Source organism: Prionailurus bengalensis, chromosome E4, assembly GCF_016509475.1.
Source record: "Prionailurus bengalensis isolate Pbe53 chromosome E4, Fcat_Pben_1.1_paternal_pri, whole genome shotgun sequence".
NCBI classification, from domain to species: domain Eukaryota; kingdom Metazoa; phylum Chordata; class Mammalia; order Carnivora; family Felidae; genus Prionailurus; species Prionailurus bengalensis.
The window spans coordinates 29,375,548-29,400,026 of record NC_057360.1 but is presented as its reverse complement, the minus strand read 5'-3'; the positions used below and the strand labels follow the sequence as shown (position 1 = coordinate 29,400,026).

Genomic DNA, 24,479 nt, shown 5'->3' with positions numbered 1-24,479 from the left:
CCACGTTGGATAAAACATTTAAAACATATTTAAATAGCAATTTCGAAAAACTATGCAGCATATGGATTTTCCTTTTGATCTCAAAATGATGACAAACAGACACTTAGATACTTCATAAAAGAAATATCACCAGAAAAAATTATAGAAATCTGGCTTTCAACTCTGTCTTGCTCTAATTTAAACAAAATGCAACTTTCCAGAGTCGCGCTCTCTCCCCCCAAATAAATCCAAACTGGGAGCTTCCTTCGCTTTTCCCCCTGTGCCAGGCCTACACCTATTTATCTCGAATCCGCTCCTGAATAAAAGCCTAGCAAGATGGACAGGAGGGGTAATTTAAGTCCTATCACCCCAAATCACCAAAAATCGAGGACCTCCTCGGAATTCACACCCTGGACTTGAAACACCAAAGAAAGGAGAAGCTGGGGGTAACGGCCAAATGTCCTTAATTGACAACAGAAAGGGGGTGGACAGGAGGGGAGGCTTCTTCCATCCTTTCAAACGCCCCCGCCCCTCCTTGGGTCCCCGGGGAGGCCCCCGTCGCCCAGGTGGAGCGCGTCCCCGGGTCGGGCGCGCCGCCGCCGGGACGGCCCCCGCAGCAACAGGCGGGCGGTGGCGGAGCGGGGACACGGGGGAGGGGTGGGGGGGGAGGGGCGGGGGATACGCCGCGGGGCCGCGTGGCCCGGGCGGCGTCGGATGTTCGCTGCCCCGCGCAGCCCAGGGAGCAGGTGGCTGCCCTCTGCGCCCGGCATGCGCCCCGCGCGGGCCAGCCGAGAGGGGCTCCGGCCCCGGCGGCGGCTCGGGAGGAGGCGGGGGCCGCAGAGCCCGGGCGGGGCGAGCGGGACCCCCGGGAGCCGCGCGGGCGGCAGGGGCGTGCCCTCCGCTCGGAGCTCCCGGCCGCCGCCGCCGCCGCCGCCGCACCTCGCGCTCCGGGTCTCTCGGCCGAGAGGCCGCGACACCTAGCGCGGGGCCGCGGCGAAAAAGGAAGGGCCGGGAGGGAGGAGGGGACCGGGAGGTAGCCGCCGGCCAGGCAGCCCCGCTCGCGCCGGGTGCCAGGAGAGGCGACTCCCAGCCTTCCCTCCCAACCCGAAACTTTTCCAGCCCACTGAGGCGTGTTCCTCACGGGTTTCGGCGGCCGGAGTCGCCGTCAGGGAGAGGCTCGGCAAACAAACGCGCCCCCCGACCCACGGGCGGAGGTACACAGGCACACGGGGAGGGACCGGGCCTCGGGGGAGGTGGCTGGGACCGTGAAGGCAGCAGGCGGCCACACAGCCGAAAGGGACTCCCCGCGTGCGAGAAGCAGTGCTTGAAAACCTGCAGAAGCTCGGGAGCCTAGCGGTGCCCGAAGGCTTTGCGTAACTTTGCCCACTGCGCCCCCGCGTGCAGAGGCGTCCCCTCGCACTCACACCCTCACCCCACCCCGCTCCCCCTCAGCCGCGGCCCGAGCCTGCCTTTGTATTTCAGTGACTGGGAAAGATCTGCTAATACTGAGCCAAAGAAGGAGGGATGTAAATCGCGAACATTCCACTCCCGGGTACCACCCCCCCATACCGAGGGACGGCGTCCGGTTCTCCCCGAAAGCGTTCCCTCCGCTTCCCTCTGCCCTTGGGTCTCCAGCTTCTTTACTGTGGACTGAAGAAGGTAAAGCACACCCTGATCGATGCGAATGTTTTTCTGAAAGCACGACCTCTCCAAACCCTGGCCCCCAAGGAACCGGGTGGGGGTTGGAGGGGAAAGCACGTTATTTCGGGGGACAGCAGCACCCCTCGCAAGGCGCGCGCGCGGCCTGGCGGGCGCCTCGCCGGCTTCAGCGCGGCTGGGCGGAGTGGCTGGATTATGTAAGTAACAGCCCTCCATGTGCTCACCACCATCTGTTAATATCTTGATATTGGAAAGTTCGGTGCCTGAGGCAAAGCCAGGGCTGGCGCAGAGCGCCCTGCCTACTCCTTTCTGCTGCAGGGCTGGGAAAGCACCTCCCTTCGATTGTTTTCTCCCACTTCCCTAAAATCGAGTAGTAGTGTGCCCCTTCAAGTCACTGACAACCAACCCCGCTCCCCGCAGGTGTGTGTTTGTGGACGAAGGATGATTTTGAGGTCACCTTACTGCAATGAATCCTTTCGATAAATTTATATTTTTATGACCCTTCTAGTTTCCTTTAGGGCTCTTATTTGGGATGGAAGCTTTATTATTTAAAACCAAAAAAAAATTTTTTTTTTTTACTTTTTCCGCCAGCACTCCGGCCCCAAATTCTTGTAAGGGTTATATTTCAACTTCTTTGGAGCGCTTCGCCTCTGTTTACTTTGAAAGCCGTTGGTTAAACAAACATCACTCGGGAGGCTTCTAAGCAGTGGGGTTCCCAGGAGAGAAACGCTGCAGCTGCTACTTGCCACTGATCTTGTGGCATTTCACTTTCCCCCCCCATTCAGAACAGATCCAGGTTGAGCTTGGCGTCGCGCTGGGCACCGGGGCTAGGGGGGTGGGGAAGGAGAGAATGGCGGTCAGTCTGCTTTTAGACTGCCGGAAGCAGGCCGGCCTGCACCCTGGAGTTGGTTTTTCTTTCTTTCTCTTCCCTTCTTCAGGGTGGTGCTGGTGGTGCTGGATAGTGGATGCTTTTGTGTGCGTGTCCGTCCAGGCAGGGATCTTCAGCATCTTTCTTCCGAAATCCACGCCCACGTTTGCCTCTCTCCTGGATCTGGCTGAAGTTCCCAGAATTGGTTTGTTTAGGATCTGACGATGGTTCATCGTAAGGTTTTAAATTACTTATATGCAATCTTCCCTCCTAGCTTCATCTGAGGGCTTTAAGAACCGGGAAGGGGGGCGGAAACACACCGAGGAAAGGTCAAGGCAAAGTGCGTTTAACCCAGGACCAGATGCACAAGTGACGACTGCAGGAGTTTGACTAAGAACTCGCAGCAGATCCCCCTTCCCATAAATAAGTAAATGCAGTCTGCATGGATGAGGTTTGTTGGAAAAGCGGTCAGAACTTGTGTTAACTTTTAAGTTACTGGGGTTGTGTTTCCAATGGACAGAGGAAGGAGTTGACCCTAGGCTTGGCCGCTGGTTTCAGAGATGGAGCCAGTATCTAGGCGACTTCTCGTCTCCGACCTGACTGATCACTTCTCCCCTATCAGAAAACAAACCGGGAGTCGCCCGAGATAGGGGGCTCGGGCCTCACGCCTTGCTCTAGAGCGTCCCAAGACCTGGGAGAGCGCCGCAGCTTGGGCAAGAGAGGTTACCAGGAGCCCGGCCTGTAGGGCGCCCCGACAGCAGGGGACAGGACAGGGCTCCGCGTACGTAGCTCACGGAGCTGGGCTTCGGACCGAGCTCGCTTGCCCAGCGTCGCGCGCGCTCCTGTTTCAACGAGCAGTTCTTGCGCCCTAATGCGGGCTGCGAACTGCCGCGGCGGAGCGTGGCGAGCTGCGAGCCTCCGCTGCGTTGGCTGGGAGTGGGGGAGCTTCCTTGTCTGCCAGACGGCTTTACCCCGACTTGCACTCAGGCCTGCCTTCCCCCCCGCGGGTGACAGAAGGCTTACTGGGGTTCGCGAGGAACTTTTCCTGCCGCCAGTTCCCGGGCGTAGAGTGTGCAAAATGTGCAAACCGAGCGCTAGGTGTAACTAACATAACTTGTGGGCTGAAGTTCAAGCCATTTCCTTGCAGATTCTGAATCTTTTCTCTCCCTCTCGGCTTCCTTTCTTCCCCCCTTCTCCCCCTCCTCCTTCCCTGCTCTCTCCTTCCTTTTTTGTAAATGTCAAACTGAGCAGATGGTTTTAAGGTGTGGAGGGCATATATCCTCTACTCCTACCAGTTTATTTGTGGGCTGGCGCTAACATATGTACAAACTGGGATACTTAAAGAAAATAATAGGACGGAAAGGCAGAAAGGAAGTAGCCTCGATCCATTCACAGAACCCAAATTTCCCGGCTCAATACACCCGCTTACCTCGAAAGGACCCAACCAATAGAGGCATTATTCCACCCTGCATCTAATGGGCATGTTGATAGATTATTTCTGTCCCCAGCCTAAATTGTCACATCTCGATTAAAACACTTGATACAATAGCCGATCACTGGGAGTGCGGGTGATGTGTTTGCCCGCATCTGTGTCGTTTCCGAAATGGTGTGGAGGGAGGGTCTGGGGGCAGCGGAAAGAGAGAAGTGAAGGCTGGGGGATGCTCAAGCAAGCCTCTTTTCTTACCCTCGACACCTACCCTGGCCGGCTTGATTCCTTCTTCTTCTTCTTCTTCTTCTTCTTCTTCTTCTTCTTCTTCTTCTTCTCAATGTTTGAATCCTGTGCCAAAAGTTTCCTACAGAGTATAGTCTCAGGCGTGTTACCATCTCTATTCTTATTCAAAGAGAAGACTTCTTCACAGTGATGAATTTGAGACTGAAATTGTAAACGTCCTAGGAAAGGGGTATATGTGCGTGGCAGAAGATGGTGGTGGTTGTCTGTCAGTGTACTGGTAACACGCCCCATAAACACTGTTGTCCCAACCAACGTCTGCTTGACAGTTGTCCCAAACCTTTGATCTGCTTGAACTCGAGGAACGTACAAAAAATACTTGTTCCCATCCTACCTAAAAATTGAGTGTCTAATCGACTAGGTACGAGTATTTCTGCTTCTCAGCCCTTGTAAGTCCTGGCTTTTATAGGATCTTTAGGTCATAAACGCGGTTGCTTTATTAAAAGCCTTTTACCGTGCCCGGTGAAAGACACGTTCTGGCTGCGGCTGGAAATGCCCTTTCGCATTTGTAACTTGCAAACCTCCAAGGAGCTCTTTAAGAGCCACGTTATCTAAAGAAATCTCCCTGGTTATTTTTCCTCCAAGAGATGTCTAACCAAAGTGTATTTTCTATAGCTTTACGTTGAAGCCTAAAATTTAAGCGTTTGAAATTTCTTACTTAATAAACTTTAAAGTTGGCTACCCAGGAGCCAAAATTGTGTACTCCAGTAGGAAACCTCTCTCTTTGGTCATCGTGGGGGTGAGTGAGTTAGTGAGGGATAATTGCGAGGTAATGTTTGCAACATTCCCCCCCCCCCAAAAAAAAGGGCTGCTGTACCTACAATCCGAAGAACCAAGGGCAGATACTCTTCTTCCTAGTAATTTTGACGGGAGATTAACTGGAACTCAGCCAATACTGGTCTGCTACCAAATGCAGCGGAGCCCAAGTGAAGCCGCTGGCACGTATTATTTAAATCCCCAACCTACCTGTATTTTATTGTCCACTTTGCCTCTAAAAGCAAGCAAGGGTGACATGTATTCTTGATACTGTCTGTGATCATTTAAAATGTGGAACGACCTGCGAGCTTCCCCACTCCCTCCTCCTATACCACTCCACCCCTAAAACCCCACTTTTTCTCCAGTATACTTTTCCGTGCCTTTCTCCACCCAAGTCTGCTCCAAGCTCGGCCACTCGGTGAACTCGATCAGCTGTATCTGGGAAAGGAAGAGAGGGGGTGGGGGGGAAAAAAGGACCTGCGTCCAGGACGAGCGAGTGTGAGCCGAGCGCCGCTCGCGCCGTCGCCCGCTTTGCACAGTGCCCGCAGATGGCTCGCTCCGGCCCCGGCGCGGCGATCCAGTCGCCCCGAAGCGGTGGCAGGGCGGGGGCGGGGGTGGGGGCCGGGGATGGAGGCGGGGGAGGGGGAGCGCGGGGCCCCTCTCCCCTCCTCTCCTCCCAGCCCCTCACCCCCCACCCCTTTTATATTTTTTTTTTCCTCCCAAGTTCTCTTGCCTCGCTATCCCCCCTTGAATCCGAAGGCGCCTCGCGATTGGGTGCTGGGGCCGGGTACGTCAGTCAGACTGTGACGTGCAGTCTTCCTGTTTCCTTCAGCTGTGTCTTAAAGTAAATCTTGTTGTGGAGCGGAGCCCTCAGCTGAGGGAGCGCTCTGAAATAATACACCATTGCAGCCGGGGAAGCGCAGCGGCGCAAAAGAGCTCTCGCCGGGCCGCCCGCTCCCTCTCCGCTCGGCTCCTCTCCGCGGCTCCTCTCTTCTTCCCTCCTTCCTCTCCTCTCTTCTCTCCGCTCCTCCCTGCCCTCCTCTGCCTCGTCTTCTTCCCTCTCCTCTCCTCTCCTCTCCCCTCCCACCCTTCCCACCGTCCCCTCTCCCTCGCCCGCTCGCCCCGCTCGCCCCGCTCGCCCCGCTCGCTCGCTCGCTCGCGCGCACTCACCGGCCCCGGTCCAATTATCACATTCATCACCCGCAAGACACCGCCGCGTGTGTGCGCGCGCGTGTTCTCCTCTCCCTGCCGGCAAAACCACGCTCGGTCCCACTGCCCTCTGCACCGCGTAAGTATCCTCTCCCCCTCGCCAGTCCCCTCCCCTTTTCCAGAATCACTTGTCCTGGCTTGTTCTTGAATGGGAAGAAAAGAAAAGAGACTCCCATTACTCATGCCCGTGTAAACATTTTTTTTTTCCAGGAGAAAATGGTGTTATTTAAATGAATCATAATAAAATAGGCTCTAAACAGTTTGTAAGCAGGAGCCTCCGTGGAACTCAGCGCTCCGCTCCTCCCAGTTCCTAAGAGTAAGTGATCCGCTTGGCTTTTATTTCTTTCTCTTTCCTGCTGGTGGCTGGGGTGGTGGTGGCGATGGCGGGGGGGGGGGGGGGAGCGGCGGGCGGGCGGCGGGGGAGGCTGATACTGCTGGACTTGTCGCTGATCTTGTCACCTTTTGTGTACTGTTCCTGGGCTGTGAGGAGGCGTTTGCTTCCCTTCCTTCTTTTTCTTGCCCTCTCTTCTCGGGAGAGAGGACCGCGAGGGGGACCGGGTCGCTTTTTGTTCGCCTGGATCCCCGCTTTCCGCCAAGCCCCATCCTTCCCGTCTCTCCCGGCTAAAACTCCTGGGCCAGCCCCCACGTCCTTTCTCTTTGTCTTGTTTATTATAGCTGCCTTTCTTCCAGGCTCTTCCAATTTGCTTGTCATTTGCATACCTTTCACTTCTCCTTTTGAACCCCAGCAGAGGGCCGGGGAGCAGGGAGGAGGGGGGAGGGAGGAGGGGGGCGCTCTGTTACTTTACTCGCAAAACGCTGTCGAAGCCGCAATGTTGAAATCGGGGTTGGAGCGGTGGAGAGATGGTCCCGGGAAGGCGGCGCGGCGTCCCTCTCCAGAGCTCCGAGGAACCGGGGCTAGGTCAAGTTGAGTTGGGTAAGGCGGCCGCGGGAGCCTCAGGAGGTCGTGTGGCGGTGGTGGAGGGATGGGGCCGGAGCGTCGCGGGGGGACCGAGTGCTGGCGGTGCGGGTGGGGGTAGGGGATGTTCTTGGGCTGCGGATCTGCGACGCGAGGACTCTCACAGCCCTGGCTGGCAGTGTGTGTGCCGCGGGGCTGCTGGGATCTGGTCTTGTCTGGGTGGTACCTGCAGTTGTGCCCCAGTTCAGCGGACTGGGGAGGGAGGAGAACAGAGGTGAGGGTGATTGTTACCGGGGAGAATGGTGAGGAGGGCGGGAAGAGCTGCTATCTTGGCTGAACACACCAGGAGGGGGACAGGCAGGGGGGCGCTGGGTGGGGGGGGAGACTTCACCCAAAGTCCAGTTTAGCAAGTTGTTGGTTCTTCTGGCGTGCTAGCCACTTACTCCTGCTAAAACTGAACGCCGGTGGAAAGCGTGGTTCGGAGTCGGGGGGCGGGGGGGGGGGGGTAGGGAATGGCGGGAGGGAGGTGAAGGGGGAGTAGCTTTCGAGAGAGACTCACACGTCTCCCGCCACTTCTCAGCTTTTTTCGGAAGTTGAGAGTCCTCCAGGCTGGCAGAGACGAGGAGGAGGAGCGGTTGGGCGATCGTCTTAAATAGCCCAAGGAGGCAGGTTGGAGTGTGAGACTGCTGTTCTTGGCAGTCCAGAACCCTGCTCCGCCTGGGGGAAGGCTGGGAGCTCACCTGCTTGTTTTTATTTTTCCAAGAAGGTCTGTGTTGTCTCCCAGAGCTTATAAAAACAGTGCGAGCACAGGGTGGCCTTCTCTCAAAGTCAAGGCTATAAGTGTCTTCTCTTGTTCTCTCTCTCTCTCTCCCTCCCGCTCTCTCCCCCTCCCTTCCCCCCTTCTTCCCTCCCACCTATAACCTCCCTTACAAAAAAAAATAATAATAATAATTTTGCTTTCCTAAACTAGGTAGGCAGAAGTCTATTCGTAGAGCGCTGTGCATGGGCAGGGCCTGACAGGTGTGTTGGGTCAAGAAAGACAGGTGCAGATTTCCTCTGTGTCTGTGTGTGTCTGTACAGCTCCAGGCCACAATGCGCACTCCAGGGTTGCAGAAGTTTATGAATTTATGGGTGCCCTGCTTAATAGGATTCTCCGGGCTAATGGGAACTGGGCTGTTGTCATGCTTTGAGCCCGGCCATGTGAGTTCTTTGCTTGGGGGTGGGGGATAAGTTGGTATGTGTTTGTTTATTTTCCTTAAGGATGTTGGCAGGCTGCTGCTGAGGCTGTGTCTCAGGCTTCTGCCTGCCAGGCGGCTGAAAGTCCCCCCACTTCAGGCAGCAGGTGGAGAGAGATTGACTTTCCCTCTGCTTCCCTCTATAGTTTCTGCCTATCTCCCAGGTCTGTGGTGCGGAAGGGGGGTGGGCGAGAGCCGTCTTTTGTGTGCCTGTGTGTTTTGGGCGGCCATGGGCGGTGTGTGTAACTGCCAAGAATACCAAAGTCATTTGAAAGTGTTACTGTTGTTAAAGCTTATCTTTTTAGCGTGCCTTCTCTCTGCCCAGAAAGAATAGGTATGTGCATAAACTCTTTCAAGTCCTATGTTAAATACTCTCATAAAGCAGAATGAGCCTGTCATTGTACCAGACATGTGCCAGATGTCCTAGTTATTACTTTGATGGAGAAGGAAAATCTCAAGTACGTGAGAGGTAACTGCGCTTTCTCTGTTTGATGCAAGATGCAGGCAATCAGCTGTGTGAGGAGTTTCTTGCAAGAACTTCTGAGTATTTTCAGAATGAAATGGGCTGTGTGTGATGAGAAAGGAAAAGAGGAGCATTGGTGTTACCCTGTCCATAGGCTACAACGTGGCCACGTTTATATAATGGTAAAATCGGCGAGGGTAAGGACCGTGGCTTGACGTGTGAGGGAAGCTGTGGAGAATTCAGTGGAAGCACTATATCTGGATTATTCAAACTTGACCTTTTAAGTTTCTCTTTAAACAGGCTACTTCTTGTGGTACATAGAAATAGGTTAGATGGTGAATGGTTTTATCGGTTGTCTTTGTTGTTTGGGCGACGATCGAGAGTTCATGAAAATGAGATACTGTGTGTCATTTGTCCTTTAGATTTAAAACCTCAGAGTCCCTCCCTCAATACTTGTCTTGGGTGTTCGCGAAGTTTTTTCACGTCATCTCTGGATATGTCCATTTCCTTTATGTTTGATAGAGGTTGTCTGTGCTTGGTACTTACTGGTATGTTTATGTGTCCATTATGCAGAATTCTGCTTAGTTTAATCATCACCTTGTGGGAAGAAAAGTCATGCCTACGTCACATGCATCTTTGTTCTCACTTTATTCATTTCCTAGCATGGTTCCTCTAGAAGTAGCACTTGCAATCTTAAAACGTAAGCCAGCTGCCGGGGTTCTCTTTATCTGTTCAAAGTGCAAATAGGCCTTTTTTTTTTTCATGAATTTCTTATATCATTTCAGGGATTGTCTTGCATTTTCAACTGTTGATAGAAGGAATGTTTAGGTTTAGGATTAACAAAATAAATTATAAAATGTGACTGTTTTTCTAGGATAAAGACGGATTGTGCGTGACATATTATGATTGGATTCCAATTAAGTACCTGTATCAACTGAAAAGGACAGATACCTCAGGAATTTCTCAAACCTTATTGCCTAGCTTTCAAAGGACATTTAGAGTGTTTGACTTTTCTACAAAAAAGAAAAAAAGTGTGTTTTTTCTTGAGATCGTTTCTTACTCTTTTACTTACTAACGTGGTGAATTATTGGTGCACATGAAGGTTTAGGCATGTCTCAGAAAATATTCTGTGTTCATTTTGCAGGTGAAAAACGTACGGAATTTTTGATAGGTTGGAGGAATTTTAAGTGAAACGGTTATGATATGAGAACTCTGTTATGATAGGAAATTTTAAAACCTGATGTGAGATTTGAGGATACAATCTCAGTTAACTGAAGTACGAACTTCTGTCAAGTGGGTTCTTCAAACTAAACATAAAACGCTTTCTTAACCTTACAGCAAGCAGAAACGTCCCTGAAGGAAAAGTTGCTGATTAGCAGAAAGGAACTCTTGAATACAGTGAAGAGGGATCAGGGGGAAGATTTGATGATTTGGTGGCCTTAGGGGAGACTACCTAAATCAAATCATCTGATCTCCCCCACCCCCCTGCCTTGAATTACCGATTTTCAGGTGGATTTAAGATGTTCTTTGTTAGTGATAGTGCATTCGAAATTTCATAACCAGGCTGACCCAAGTAGATTAGAGGCCCATTCAAAGATTGTTTTCCATAAGAAGTAAAGTGTAGGCTTGAGCAATTTCTTCAAATAATTTTACCAACAAAGACAGATGATCTAAGTAATCCAAACAGGAAACCATGCCAACCTTACACTCACCCTGCCTTATAAAAGATTTGTCTAAACTATTTGGATAATTACCATAATGAACACTTCTTTGTCCAGAATCTGGACTCTGGATAGATACGTAAAAGTTGTAATCCCCTCCCCCAAATAACTTCTTTATTCAAGCAGAGCACTTAGCCACTTTCTACTCCAATTCCTTTGAAATTCCTCGCTGAAAGTTCTTTTCTAACATTAAGTCATCAAGTTCCTTAGCATTCTCCATGTTAAGCTACCTGACGTTCTTGAGATAATTCAGGTCTTAATGAATCTTTTGGAGTAGTTAAAATCTGACTCGATTATACCTGGATGTCTGTTCTTATCTTTCTCTGGGAGGAATCTGCTATGTCAAGATAATCACTGTATAGGAATTATTAAAGCAGTTGAGTACTTAGATACCAAATGCTAGCTGTGACAAATTATTTAAGAATAAAAATATTCTGTATGGGTCTTCATGTTAATTGAAGAGGAGTTTACTGGAACAGAACATATGTATCCAAACAGTAATACATTTGGGCTCAAATTCTACATCAGGATTTTTTTCTGCATACTTGCTGATATTACTGTTTCCAAGGGCTGATCAAAAGGTTTCATCTCGCCTGTTGAAACTCAAAACGAATGTAAAAATCAAAATACAATAAGAGTCAATAATAATTGTAGTTGAAACACTATGACTTAGGACATCTGTTGAGAAATAAAGGAATTTTTAAAAATCTTAATGGACAGGATGAGATCAGTGATAAAGTCAGTCCATAGCATTCTCTAAATTCTGAATTAGGAAGCCCATGGCAGCACCTTTAAATGTGTTTTCAAGTGATTTAATTTATATGATAGTCGTTGAACAATGCGTTTTCATATGTGGTAAATATAGTCACATCTATATCTTGTTTACGAATCAATTTGCTAATCAAGTATTATGTCAGCCAGTTATAATTACTTAATCTTGTCTGTTGCCTCCATGGGTTATGGTCCCAGCGTGCACTACCCCTCTACCTTTATTTTTAAGTTTAGACCTTAGCTATATGGAGAGCTATATTTATTCATGCCTATTAATATAGTGTCTGGTCTTGGCAGAATATATATATTTTTTTCCCATTTGTTTCGTCCTATTTGTTATGTCTCAGCTGGACATTTTACAACAAGACCTAAAAGGATTCCCATATTCTCTTAGCCCAAAACAGAAGCAAATCATTATCTAATCTCAAAATGCTGACTGGTTGACAGGGGATGGAAAAAAATCTGTTTAGATTCGGGAATTTGAAGGAAGTCACAGGGTGTTTGGTTCTTGGAAGACCCACCAAACATGTTTAATTAACACTTACTGTCCACTGCAAGTGAGAGTATCATTTCTTTCTGCCTTCGGAAGAGCACAGCCCTCTTCTTGGCTTGGGCACGAGGCAGGGATGCAGCTGTTGATACCTAGGCTATGAGAGGAAGTGCAGTTGACGCAGAGGTAAATGACAGTTGGGAAAGGACGGATGCCTGTGAATGACCTTGTGCGCATCTCTTACACCAGCCTGTCATTCTGAGCCCCTGTTGCAGAGATGCTTGTCCCCTGGCAAGGATGGGCAGGAGAAAAATCCAGATTGGGGGTTAAGCTGAACAGAGGAAGAAAAAAGACTGTGGAAAGTTTGTTCAGTGTTTTGACTAGAGATCCCTGTGCTTTTCAGGTGATATTAAGGAGAAGAGAATTTGCACACACAAAAAGAAAAGAGGTAAAATTTTAAAACAATGGCAATGAACTCTATTTTGGGGGAAGCTGATACACACACAAAGAGGTCCTCCTTGCAGAGACCTACCCCCAATGCGCAAACCTTTCTGGGCTCCGAAATAACCCATTTCTTTTCTTGTTTGCCTCGGTGTTTTTCTTTTTCTCACCTGATGGCTACACCTGATTTATGGGATCCAATGTGTTAGTGAAATATTTGTCATTGCATTTTTGTATTCCTGAGCTCAGTTTTATTATTGATGTGTGAGGGTGCACCATCATTCTGAATTCAATTTTGAACCCAATATTGAAGTTATTAAGATCTGTTTCCATTCCAACTTTGGGAAATTTTATCCTGAGGCATACGAAAAGTATTTTAATTTTCAGCATACAAAAACATATAAAGAAGCATCATATTGCCTGCATGAACAGGCTTTTTTAAAAATGTTGTGTCTTCACATAGAAACCAGGAACAAGGAATGCATGACGAAATCTTTGTTGAGTAAGAAATAAAAATAAAAATAAAAAACCCACACGTTGTCATCTAAGCATTGAGCATTTTCTTGATTTTTACAGGTTATTTCATGCTGAAATTATGCCTATTTGCATGGATAGTCATTCTTTAAAACTAGCCACAGATGCAGTCCTAGGGAGCACGTAGATGTTTTTACAGGTGAACCGAAAGAGATGGGAACCGTTCCAAACACTCTGCACGCTGCCTTTGGCAATAGACCCTGTTATTGTGAAGATGTGCTCTGTTAAGCAAACGTGAAGTTTAATATTAGATAAACCCTGTGTGAAAAAAATATTTTCATCTTCTTCATAAAACGTTAATTGTAAGCAAAAAAGATATGACATCTTATATGCACACAAAATTGGGGGTTAGCATCACTGGGTAATAAGTCACAAAATATGTCAGGTGCCTTGCATAAAATGCAAGGAAGGATATTCTCTTTTAATATTGTGTCCTCAAGAAACAATGGAAGTTCATGTGCAGAGAAGGTATCTCTCTTTCTCATATATTTGACTGATGCTTTTGCATCTTTATTTACTTTCTTTTAGTCTCCCCCCACCTTGAATTTGGCATAAGAAAAAAGATTCACAAAGGATGTGTGTATTAAAGTTTCTTTAGGCATTTGAAGTATTATTTTGGCAGATTTTAACAGAAGAGAACTAATACTGAAGATACATTTATCCTTGCCTCACTCAGTTTATTGTTCCCCATACTGATTTCTAAAATGTGGCAATTCCTTCCTTTACAGTGAGTCCAACTTTGTGGTCATTTGAGTCATCAAAAGGACATCATGAAAATTCACAAATATTCTCACCCTTACGTTAAGATGTAGCAATAGATCGCGTTTTCCAATGTGACTTTACTAATAAAAATGCACATCCGTGGTAAATAAGCAGACTTGTAAAATGGATATCTGTGCATTTATTTCAATGTTAAATTGACCATTTGTATCGGAAAGGTGCTGACGGGGGTGTTCTCCCTCCCATTTCAGATATGACAGAAATATTTTAAAATTCAGTAATAAAGGGGGCGTGTTGAGCATTTGCATGTACTTTCGGGTCTTTCTCCTCTAATGGCATTAGAACCAGAATAGTTTTAATTCAGAAATGGAATTTTTCGTCCAAATTTCACACAGCCTCAAAATTGAACCTTATATCTTAAGTAGAGACCACTTTCATCTTCTTTTGTAATATGAATCTCAATGCCCAAAATTTAATCAATTGGTTGTCAGAGGCTGTGTTCTTATAATCTACTGTTTCTTCTGAAGATAAACAGTATCATTTTAGGCATTTGTGAAAGAGAATCATATTACTGGTGCTTAAGCAGTTTTTGCTTTTTTTTTTTTTTAATCTTAATCCATCTTAAACCAGTGGAGCAGAAATATTTAAAAATGTTTCATTTCAAGCAGAGTGCATAATAAATTGCAATAATTGTAATGTGCCATAAATCCCAGAGCCTATGCATTTTGCATTTGATTCAGGATTGAGGTCAGGAAATTTGGAGAAATTTAAAGAAAATGATTCATCAGTCCTTTTGTTCTGTTGGCCAGGGTCCCGGGATTCTTGAGCTGTGCCCAGCTGACGAGCTTTTGAAGATGGCACAATAACTGTCCAGTGATGCCTGACCATGACAGCACAGCCCTCTTAAGCCGGCAAACCAAGAGGAGAAGAGTTGACATTGGAGTGAAAAGGACGGTAGGGACAGCATCTGCATTTTTTGCTAAGGCAAGAGCAACGTTTTTTAGTGCCATGAATCCCCAAGGTTCTGAGCAGGATGTTGAGTATTCAGTGGTGCAGCATGCAGATGGGGAAAAGTCAAATGTACTCCGCAAGCTGCTGAAGAGGGCGAACTCGTATGAAGATGCCATGATGCCTTTTCCAGGAGCAACCATAATTTCCCAGCTGTTGAAAAATAACATGAACAAAAATGGTGGCACGGAGCCCAGTTTCCAAGCCAGCGGCCTCTCTAGCACAGGCTCTGAAGTACATCAGGAGGATATATGCAGCAACTCTTCAAGAGACAGCCCCCCAGAGTGTCTTTCCCCTTTTGGCAGGCCTACTATGAGCCAGTTTGATATGGATCGCTTATGTGATGAGCACCTGAGAGCGAAGCGCGCCCGGGTTGAGAATATAATTCGGGGTATGAGCCATTCCCCCAGTGTGGCATTAAGGGGCAATGAAAATGAAAGAGAGATGGCCCCGCAGTCTGTGAGTCCCCGAGAAAGTTACAGAGAAAACAAACGCAAGCAGAAACTGCCCCAGCAGCAGCAACAGAGTTTCCAGCAGCTGGTTTCAGCCCGAAAAGAACAGAAGCGAGAGGAGCGCCGACAGCTGAAGCAGCAGCTGGAGGACATGCAGAAGCAGCTGCGCCAGCTGCAGGAGAAGTTCTACCAAATCTATGACAGCACCGATTCCGAAAATGATGAAGATGGCAACCTGTCTGAAGACAGCATGCGCTCGGAGATGCTGGACGCCCGGGCCCAGGACTCCGTGGGGCGGTCAGACAACGAGATGTGCGAGCTAGACCCAGGACAGTTCATTGACCGGGCCCGGGCCCTGATCCGGGAGCAGGAGCTGGCTGAAAACAAGCCGAAACGAGAAGGCAACAACAAAGAAAGAGATCACGGGCCGAACCCCTTGCAACCCGAAGGCAAGCACTTGGCCGAGACCTTGAAGCAGGAACTGAACACTGCCATGTCGCAAGTGGTGGACACGGTGGTCAAAGTGTTTTCAGCCAAGCCCTCCCGCCAGGTTCCTCAGGTCTTCCCGCCTCTCCAGATCCCCCAGGCCAGATTCGCGGTCAACGGGGAGAACCACAATTTCCACACCGCCAACCAGCGCCTGCAGTGCTTTGGCGACGTCATCATTCCGAACCCCCTGGACACCTTCGGCAACGTGCAGATGCCCAGTTCCACAGACCAGACGGAAGCACTGCCCCTGGTTGTCCGCAAAAACTCATCCGACCAGTCCGCCTCCGGTCCCCCGGCCGGCGGCCACCACCAGCCCCTGCACCAGTCGCCTCTCTCTGCCACCGCAGGCTTCACCACGTCTACCTTCCGCCACCCTTTCCCCCTTCCCTTGATGGCCTACCCATTTCAGAGTCCGTTAGGTGCTCCCTCCGGCTCCTTCTCGGGAAAAGACAGAGCCTCTCCTGAATCCTTAGACTTAACTAGGGAGACAACGAGTCTGAGGACGAAGATGTCATCCCACCATCTAAGCCACCATCCTTGTTCACCAGCACACCCACCCAGCACCGCAGAAGGGCTCTCCCTGTCGCTCATCAAGTCCGAGTGTGGCGATCTTCAAGACATGTCCGAAATCTCACCTTATTCGGGAAGTGCAATATCCTTTTATTCTCCCCTGGAGGAAAACAAAACAGAACAAAACAAGGCTTCCCCCAAGGTCAGGTTTCCACAATATATAGAATAATGTAGATTAGTATCTTCTTAAGAACGCAATCTTCTCTATTATCCAGAGTAATAGGCTTTTATCAACACACTTCTGATTGCACAAAAGCGTCCCAGGAAACCCACATCTTTGCAACTTTCGCAAGTTGTTAATTGCCTCGAAGAGCTGGTATTTAATATGTCCCTTTTCAACTGTGCTCTTTCTGCTGTTCCAGTATTATCCCCCCCACACACACACTTTTTTTTCTTTAGGAGTAGATTCAGAGATGGACAAAAAAAAAAAAAAAATCTCATTGTAACGTTGAATTCTATCAGGTTTTTAAAAAAGGTTTTACGTTTTATAATGGCGTCGAGGGAAAAGTCAGTTTTGAGATCCCTAAGATTCCGTAGGAAGAATTGTCCCTCTTTAAACCGTCTGCAAGGCCCCTGGTCCCTGCAAAGAAGACCTGATTAAATTTTATGAAGAGCACTTTCCTGGTGGGAGGCTTCAGTGGGAGAAAAATGGACATGGGTGGGGAGTTAGATTCTTTCTTTAATCTTCAAGTGAGACGTGGGAGGGGTGGGTCGTTGTTCTTTTTGTTTGTTTGTTTGTTTGTTCTTTAAGGAAATGTACAGGTACTGATTTATTCAGACGGCATTGGTCTCTCTCTCGTTCACCCAAGGTCTGTTCTTTGGATCTTGGTGCAGCTGCCTCTATGCATGATTAACCTCTGTTCAGCCATACACAGAAATCTTTTGTCCTAACATACACAAAGCAAATTATTTTGGAAAGCGAGAGAGCACAATTAAATATAAAACTCAGCTGTATTCGGCTTTAAAAATGGCTCTTTTTATGACTCGTCTATATTTTGAACCTGACTTTTAGGTAGAGATGCCAGTTACAGTTTTTATTAGACCCCTCCTAAACTCCAGCTATTTTTAACTGACTTTTTTTCTTTCTCTCTGTAAATCGGTCCTTTCAGTAAATTTTTAAAAATCTTGTGGTTGTGTGTTTTGGGGTAGGGGTAACATTTGGGGGCACGTAGAGGCGTGTTTCTTTTATAATAAACTGCCAGATGGATATAAAATTTAGCAATTAAGTTGGCTGTTGCTAAACTGAGGATTTTGAGCAATTGTCCTGATGACTAGAGATTGACATTTTCGTATCTAAGCCCACTCCAGAGGCTGCCACATAAGTGCAAAGCCCCAGCTATGGTGGAAATACATTTTCCTATGTAGTGAAGGCCGTCCTTCAAACCAGCTCTCAGAAGAGTTGTGGAGATTTTTGATAAGGTGAATGAGAGCCACAAATAATGAGACCCACTTAGGGCAGTGAAACACACTCTCTTTCCATAGTGAGGAAGAAGAGAATAATGTCATGAGAGGAAGGAGCATAAAGATGTTGAGGACTTAGACATATAAATAGAAATCGAGTCTTGATTTGGTTGCTGATTTAACTTCTACCTTTCAAAGACCTGAACTTTAATGTACCAGCCATGAACCAAAGCTGCGCCAGGCACCATGCCTTGCTCGTGATAAACAGGCAGTAAACATTGGTCAAAATGATTGTAATGTAGTGTTGGTGATGAGAAAGGCGAAGGAAGAAGATGCAGTGTCTTGAATGGTTTTTCACCCTTGGCAGGAAGAGCATCTTCTGAGGCTCATACAAGGCTGATGATGTCCAGGGCTAGACCCTGTTGCTCTCAGACGTCTCCAGTTTGAAGGCAGTAGTCGTGATGGTGGGTTGTTTCTCTCTCTCTCTCTCTCTCTCTCTCTCTCTCTCTCTCTCTCTCTCTCTCTCTGTCTCCTACACACACACACACACACACACACACACACACACACACACACACGCATGCAGAGGAAGGGACATACCTGTTTCGAGGAACATTTGAAACCAGATTTCAAAGTGCCCTAAGTGCAGACTAAAAACTCTTTAACCAGTTTATGGGTTTTGTGTGTGTGTGTGTGTGTGTGTGTGTGTGTGTGTGTGTGTGTTTATTAGACTTTTCATTGTCACCAGATAATTATGCCTGTGCTTTTTTTTTTATAAGTAAGTTGGGTCTTCTAGGAAAGAAATCTTTTAGATTGCTTTAAGTGTTGGCTACTTTCATTGTCTCACGCTCTCTCTAAATCCCCTGAGGAATTTAGAGGATTTGAATTGAAAGAAGTTCCTTTTATTTCCATACATATCAAAGGATTTAACGAGAATATAGTTGCTTCTTCAGCTGAATAACTTCCCTCTCCTCCCAATGTAAGAGTCTGTGGCACAGTGATGGTTTGGAAACACCTGTGTTCGTGTGAAACGTTGCTTACACCTGGAACTGTTTCTTTCATGAAGCGAAATAATTTTGGCCTCTTGTTGGAGTTAATGATTACATTTTCCACCTTCTGGCCATTGACCCTCTTCCTGTTTCTTTCCCCTTGATTATGCCATACTTTTAACCATTTATCTCATTGATATATTATTATTTCTCAGGAAGAAGATGGGCTGGCTTCTCTTTCTATAATCCGCATGATTCTGAAGCCAGTGAGGATCTGAGTGTTTGTTGGGAGACTGGATCCACTTTTCTCCTCTCTCCATCCTGGAATGGCAATGGGTCCTTCCCTTGATTTATCTGATGGCGTCGTAGGCAAAATTCTCAAGCTTTTAGTTTAAAGAAGTCTCTGGGAATCATAGCGAGTGGTGTCTACTTCAGTTTCAGGTGGTACAGTTACTCCTAGGAAAAAACTCAATAACATGAGTAGAAATGGGATGAAATGATACCTCTACGATTGTCATTTTTATATTTTTATTTGTAGCCACAGCTTTCCAAGTAGAAATGAATGATTTAGTGCTTAAGGAATGATTCTTTCACACCCCAAAGGGCATCATCTGTGTCTTTGAACAAAGTAGCCAAGATAAGAACTATGAAGAATACCAGCTTATCAGATAAATCCATTCTAGGTTCAGCACATTAAGCATATATAATCTATATAAAAGCACTATCTCGTTATCCTTTCTAATAGGAAGGCAATAGTGAATGTGTGCACAGTAAACTCAATGTCCGTGCACCTGCTCCAGGAGCTCACTCACGTCTTGGATATAAAAAAATGTGTTCAGTATCTTTGCAAATGAATCTATTTAATCAAATATTAAGTTTTATTCAAATTCCAAAAGAAACAGCCAGCCAATTGTTTTTCTTCATGATGTTCCTCGTCATTCACCCTCTTTGCATCTCAAGAAAAATAGCCTTGTTCAGGCCTCGGACATTTGCATACACCCAATTAAAGGACAAGAGGAGTATTAGAAGCCCTCAAGATGTGCAGGTGAAGAAACTGAGTCTGTTCTCTGTGACAGCCAGTGTTTCCTACTTGACTTTTAGGGAGAATGTTTAAAATACGTAAAGTTTAGAAAGGGAAATTGGTAATTTGAAACTAAAATCCAACTGGGAAACGTGGATTAAAAATGAATTTCTAAAATGTGAAATAATCCATAGACCTTTTTAGAAGTCTTGTGGGGCCATAGTAATTCTATTAGCTGTATTAGCTATGGGGAAAACATTTATTTTCAGACTGAGAGACTCTAGGTTCCTACCCCCACCCAAATTATTAAGTCAAAAACATTTTTTTTAATTTCCACAAATGACACACCTTCATGTGCTGATCCCCTTGATGGAGAAACAATTTGTTCTATCACTTTCATTAAATGAGACAGGTTAGATCTTTTCTCCCCATTCAAGGGAAAAATCTCTTAGAAACAACAAATCAGAGCATACAGAGAAAGCTAAAAGTCTTTGGGTTTCAGAGCATTTTGGAAAATGTAAGTAAGGAGCCCCAATCCAATTTGGTGGGAACACTGCAGCCTGTAAAATCTCTAACCACAATTCAGGGTTCCATGGGGGCGGGGGGGGGGCGGGGGGAAGAATTCGCTTCCTCCAGCCTTCACAACATATTCTTGCACTTGCCTTTTTTTCGCTGCCTCTGTTCCTCCCCTGCCACTGCTGTTTAGGTAAGGTTATCCTGTGCTTGGTAAACAGACAGCACTCAGATTCTCAGGTTGTTTGAACACCGCTTCAGGTTCAGCCACAGTACTCTCCTTCTCTGATCTTTTATATTCCTGAGCAGATGTCTTTCATTAATTTATGGATTTATCATCTTTTCTTCCCCCCCCTTTTCCTTTTTCTCTTTCTTTCTTCTTCTTTTTTTTTTTTTTTTTTTTACACCTGGCAGCTGTCTCAAGTTTCAGCAGTTATTGTCTATTTTGCATTACACATAGAATTGAATGTCATCTGTCTTCACAAAGCTATGGCTAAGAGAATTGAGGCAAAGCCACATGAGCTGCCGGGACAGATCTGGTTTGCGTTCCATCCCCCTCCCCCCACCCCCCTTACCTCCTTAATATTTATTTGTGCTCATTTTCTTTCCTGGCCTTGAATGGAGCTTAGCTCGTGTTCAGTACAGCTGTATGTTTACTGAATCTATTCCATCATGAGTCATTGTGCGTGTGTAAGTATCCTGGAAACAGCTAGTGCTTTCTTGGAAGAACAGTTGCTTTTCAGCACAAGCACTTAAAAGGGAAATTAACCAATTGGTCAGTTCAGATTTATTTTGAGGAGGAAAAAAAGGATTATCTAACTGTTGGCTTTTAAATGTTTCATTAGCTATTTTTAATAGTTTATTAGAAACATATATTTTATGGGAATTTTATCTTAATTACACGATGAGCAAGAGATACAGATTTATTCTGTGTTCCATTTCAACTGATCAATTCTAAGTATTACCGACAGGAAGCATTTCAAAGCAAAACGGGCTTGAGAAACCCAAATTAGAATAATTTTTTCATGAAATAAAAAGCCCCTAAGTCCTGATCAAAATAAGATGGAGAGTTTGTTTTGTTTTGGTTTTTTAAATAAAAAGAACGAATACCTCTGAGCATCATTTAAGTGTATTGGAAGTGTCAGCGAGTTTTTGGTAGCTCTATCGCTGAGGACCATGGCAAAACAGTCTGTTTTGTAGGAAACCAAATTTTTAAAAATCTGTTACGTCTCCCGGCAAATAATTGCAGTGTGCAAGGTGGTTTTTTAATCTCACCGTCTTTAGAAAAGATTAGAACCCAGATCTGAGGCTGTTTGCTGAAGTTTGGACTTGCCTAAAACTCTTATCATGAGGCAATAGGAGACAGCTTGCAACTATTATTTCACTTATCCATTTGGACAGATGGTCCTGAAGTGCGCTGGGTTCCTTTAGCCGTGTCTATCTGTCTAATGGAGGTTACTGGAGGGCCTTTCCAGCTCTTTCCTTGGCACAAGAAGTATGTCAGTCATAAATTATCGTCTTTGTGATCATTAAGGATCTGAAACAAAAACACAAGTTCGGTTAAGCTGCTTTGGCGTACAGATATAAAATCAAAATTTCTTCCTTCAGTGTTTATTCCTGGCGAGGGTAGGGGGAAGCACAATATCTCACTTTTCTCTTTGCAAACCAAGGTGATCTTTTACAAATTGCGTGATGTTAAAGGGGATGCTGATTGATCAAATCCTCTGCAGAATAGTTGGTTAAACGCCCTGTTATAAGTAGTCAAGAGCTTATCGGTATTAATTTGATTATGCTTCTCTACTCACCTCCTGGTTTCTCTGTCTTCCTAAGATTGGTCACGCTGTTCTTGATGGAGGTCATTTAGAAACCTTGACTTTTCCTAAATATGTGTCTTTATTTGACCTTTTTTTCACAAGGTGTGGCATTTTTGTTGGGTAGTAAAACGTGTGTGTGTGTGTGTGTGTGTGTGTGTGTGTGTGCGCGCGCGTGCACACACACACACACACACACACACACAAGTGCATATTTTCTTTTCTTTTCTTATTTTTCCCAGACTCTCTTTTAAGAGAAAATCCTTAGAGAAGCTTCTAGGAAGGACCCTTAATTGACCTTGTGGGGGACCACATTGATTTTCTCCACGTGCATCTTCATTTCTGATAAATTATAAAGCCATTAATTTGCTGAGGAAATGGCAGGGCCAGGCTGCGGCACAGATGTGACCAGAGCCATCCCAGCTCCGAGTCTGCTGAGGAGTGCCAAGAATCTGGGGGAGAATCAGGAAGCCTGGATTGTTATGGTTAGCCTCACATTCTCTTGGGAACTGTTTTAGTTGCTGCTGTTTACAGATCTAAAAGGTAATGATGTTTCCAGATAAATAGGCCTTCTTATTTTGGGTAAGTGGCCATTTATTGATCTGCTAACCCGCATTTATTGATTTGTTAGCCCCAACCACTGTGCCACTCTCAAAGGAGTTAACTATAAATCCAGGAGAGGCAAATCGTATTTGGTTTTGGATCGTTGCTTTAACAAAAGCGACACCCCCTCCCTGCTCTCTCTGTGCCAAAACTACCCCTCCCAAGTTTTAGCTATTATTTAAAAGGAAACAATTAAAAGGGTATAATAGTAAGATAGGAAGAAAGTGAGTCAAAATGCCGCATTAGATTAGCACTAAAAGGTAAAATGTGAAGCTTGCCTAATAGTGTTCAAAATAATGTGTTTTATATTTTCACGCACATTAGGATAATAATTTGCTGTCAACTGCAGAGTGTGGGGAGAAGAGCAAACAGAACTGCGATTGCGAAGAAGGAAAAAACTTGTCACGATAAGAGTTGTAGGATACACGTTGGGTACATTTGTCTCCTTAGCAACAAGTGAACATATACGTAGCGTAAGGACCTCCAACAGGGCAATGTTTTGCCATCCTCGCCACGGAGTAGCCAAGATTCCGCAACTACATTGTGCATCCTCACCATTACCTTTGGCATTTGCTAACACACAATGGTCATTTTGAGCAAGTGCAGCAAAGTAGTGAGGGATTTCGTGGCCAGTGCCTTGTACCTTTCAGAATTCCCACAGCTTTGTGATGGGCCTCCAGATTGGTTTTTTTTTTGGGGGGGGGGGAGGGGGGGAGGGGGGTGGTAGGTGCTTGTGTTTAAAGAAATGTTTTCCTTAACCAAATGCATCCTACATGCAGGAAGGATTGTCACCCAATCACTTGAAAAAAGCAAAGCTCATGTTCTTTTATACCCGTTATCCCAGCTCAAATATGCTGAAGACGTACTTCTCCGATGTAAAGGTAAGGACGTTTTTCATTAGTAATTTTTCCACTTCTGTGCATGTGGTAGTGATTTGAACTCTTGGAAGTTAATGGAGATGAGTGTGAAAACAATTCACGAATACACCTGTGTTATGATTGACTTAATGCTCTTGCAATTTCGTCTAAAGCTGAACTGGGCAAAGACGCCCTTACGACCAAAAGACTGGTATGAAGTCACATGGGTCTCCAGTGTGATCCGTGAAACTTCACCTCTTGTCTTTATACGTCTAAGTAACTCCTTGGAAGAAATCGCAGCTAGTCCTGGATGGGTGTGCTTTAGAGAATGTTGTGTTTTTTTTTCTCCTCCCCTGAGCAACAGTAAACTGTTTCTGTTTTCGTTTCTGTTGGTTTCCCCATATTTGTGCTTATGAAAGCAAACTCTAGCACGTCTTTTCCCCCCTGTCGGAAGGAGCGTACATTGAAATTCTCTCTGCAGTAGCTGCTTAAAAACAAAAGTGATGATTGTCTCTTATTTACAACTTAATTTGTTGTTGATGTGGAGTACACTGAGCATAAGGAGAATGAATAAAGTGACAGATTCAGGACACATTATTCAAATGAGGATATGAAAGCTGTCGGCCTACAGCTGCAGCCTCCCTCATTCTACAGAATATGGGGACCTCCTGGTTCTGTGTGCGTGTGTGTGTGCGCGCGCGCGTCTGTGTCTGTGTGTGGGTTTTAAGTAATTGTTTGCAACAACTTGATGTTGTGTTAATCATCTGCAACTTTTTAAAACATAGATTGGGTCTTGATGATGATAATGACACGCATGGTATCATTATCTGAGGGACTTGATAAACATTACATTAGCTGAGATTACTTTATTGGGGTTGGGCGCTTTCCCCGCCCTCTGCTGCCCACCCCCCATATGTACAAGTTCTTCTTTCTGCTGCTGAGAACTCAGGAGCTGCCAGAACACGCTTGTTGTTCCTCCGCTCCCTCCGCGTGGTGTGTTCTGTGCCCGATGCCCAGTTTGCTGCGTCGGCCCCCTTTGCAGGCCAACTCATTTTAGTTTCCTTCGCTGATGTTTTATTTGGCCTCCTAAGAAAAGTTCTGTTTTCCCTCCCGTTAGCTTTTAAATTGTGTATCAACTTCAGCCTTTTATCTTTCTCCTCCCCTGGCGGAGCTCCTTAAGTGGAAGGCATGTTTTCTCCCCACTCGGGGCCAGCAGACTGGGCTGGATGGGAAGGCACAGAAAGGCAGTAACTTGAATGGCTGGTTGAGGATCA

The 24,479-nt window shown here is 46.3% G+C and overlaps 1 protein-coding gene and 2 long non-coding RNA genes across 8 annotated transcripts in view; 1 reads left to right on the top strand and 2 right to left on the bottom strand.

Moving 5' to 3' along the window:
• LOC122476178 overlaps positions 1–6,268 on the bottom strand; it is a 95,355-nt gene extending 89,087 nt beyond the window's left edge. For 2 of the 4 annotated variants that reach the window (XR_006295409.1, XR_006295411.1), the window contains exon 1: positions 1,549–1,790. This is a non-coding gene — a long non-coding RNA (uncharacterized LOC122476178). Of the gene's footprint in view, positions 1–1,548; positions 1,791–5,468; positions 5,600–6,161 lie in introns of those variants that run through there. The other 2 variants (XR_006295410.1, XR_006295412.1) reach the window with 2 other exon arrangements.
• On the bottom strand, positions 2,110–5,453 carry LOC122476179. Its single transcript, XR_006295413.1, has 2 exons — positions 4,204–5,453; positions 2,110–2,693 (listed from the first exon to the last, which is right to left on the bottom strand). It is a non-coding gene; the product is annotated as an uncharacterized LOC122476179 (long non-coding RNA).
• The window catches only part of PROX1 (prospero homeobox 1), a 52,409-nt gene continuing 33,975 nt past the window's right edge, over positions 6,046–24,479 (top strand). For 2 of the 3 annotated variants that reach the window (XM_043568569.1, XM_043568567.1), the window contains exons 1-4: positions 6,046–6,279; positions 6,411–6,516; positions 14,301–16,092; positions 23,122–23,229. In XM_043568569.1, coding sequence (XP_043424504.1) covers positions 14,368–16,092; positions 23,122–23,229 — 1,833 coding nt within the window. In that variant the 5' untranslated portion in view covers positions 6,046–6,279; positions 6,411–6,516; positions 14,301–14,367. Of the gene's footprint in view, positions 6,280–6,410; positions 6,517–7,025; positions 7,135–14,300; positions 16,093–23,121; positions 23,230–24,479 lie in introns of those variants that run through there. The other variant, XM_043568568.1, reaches the window with a different exon arrangement.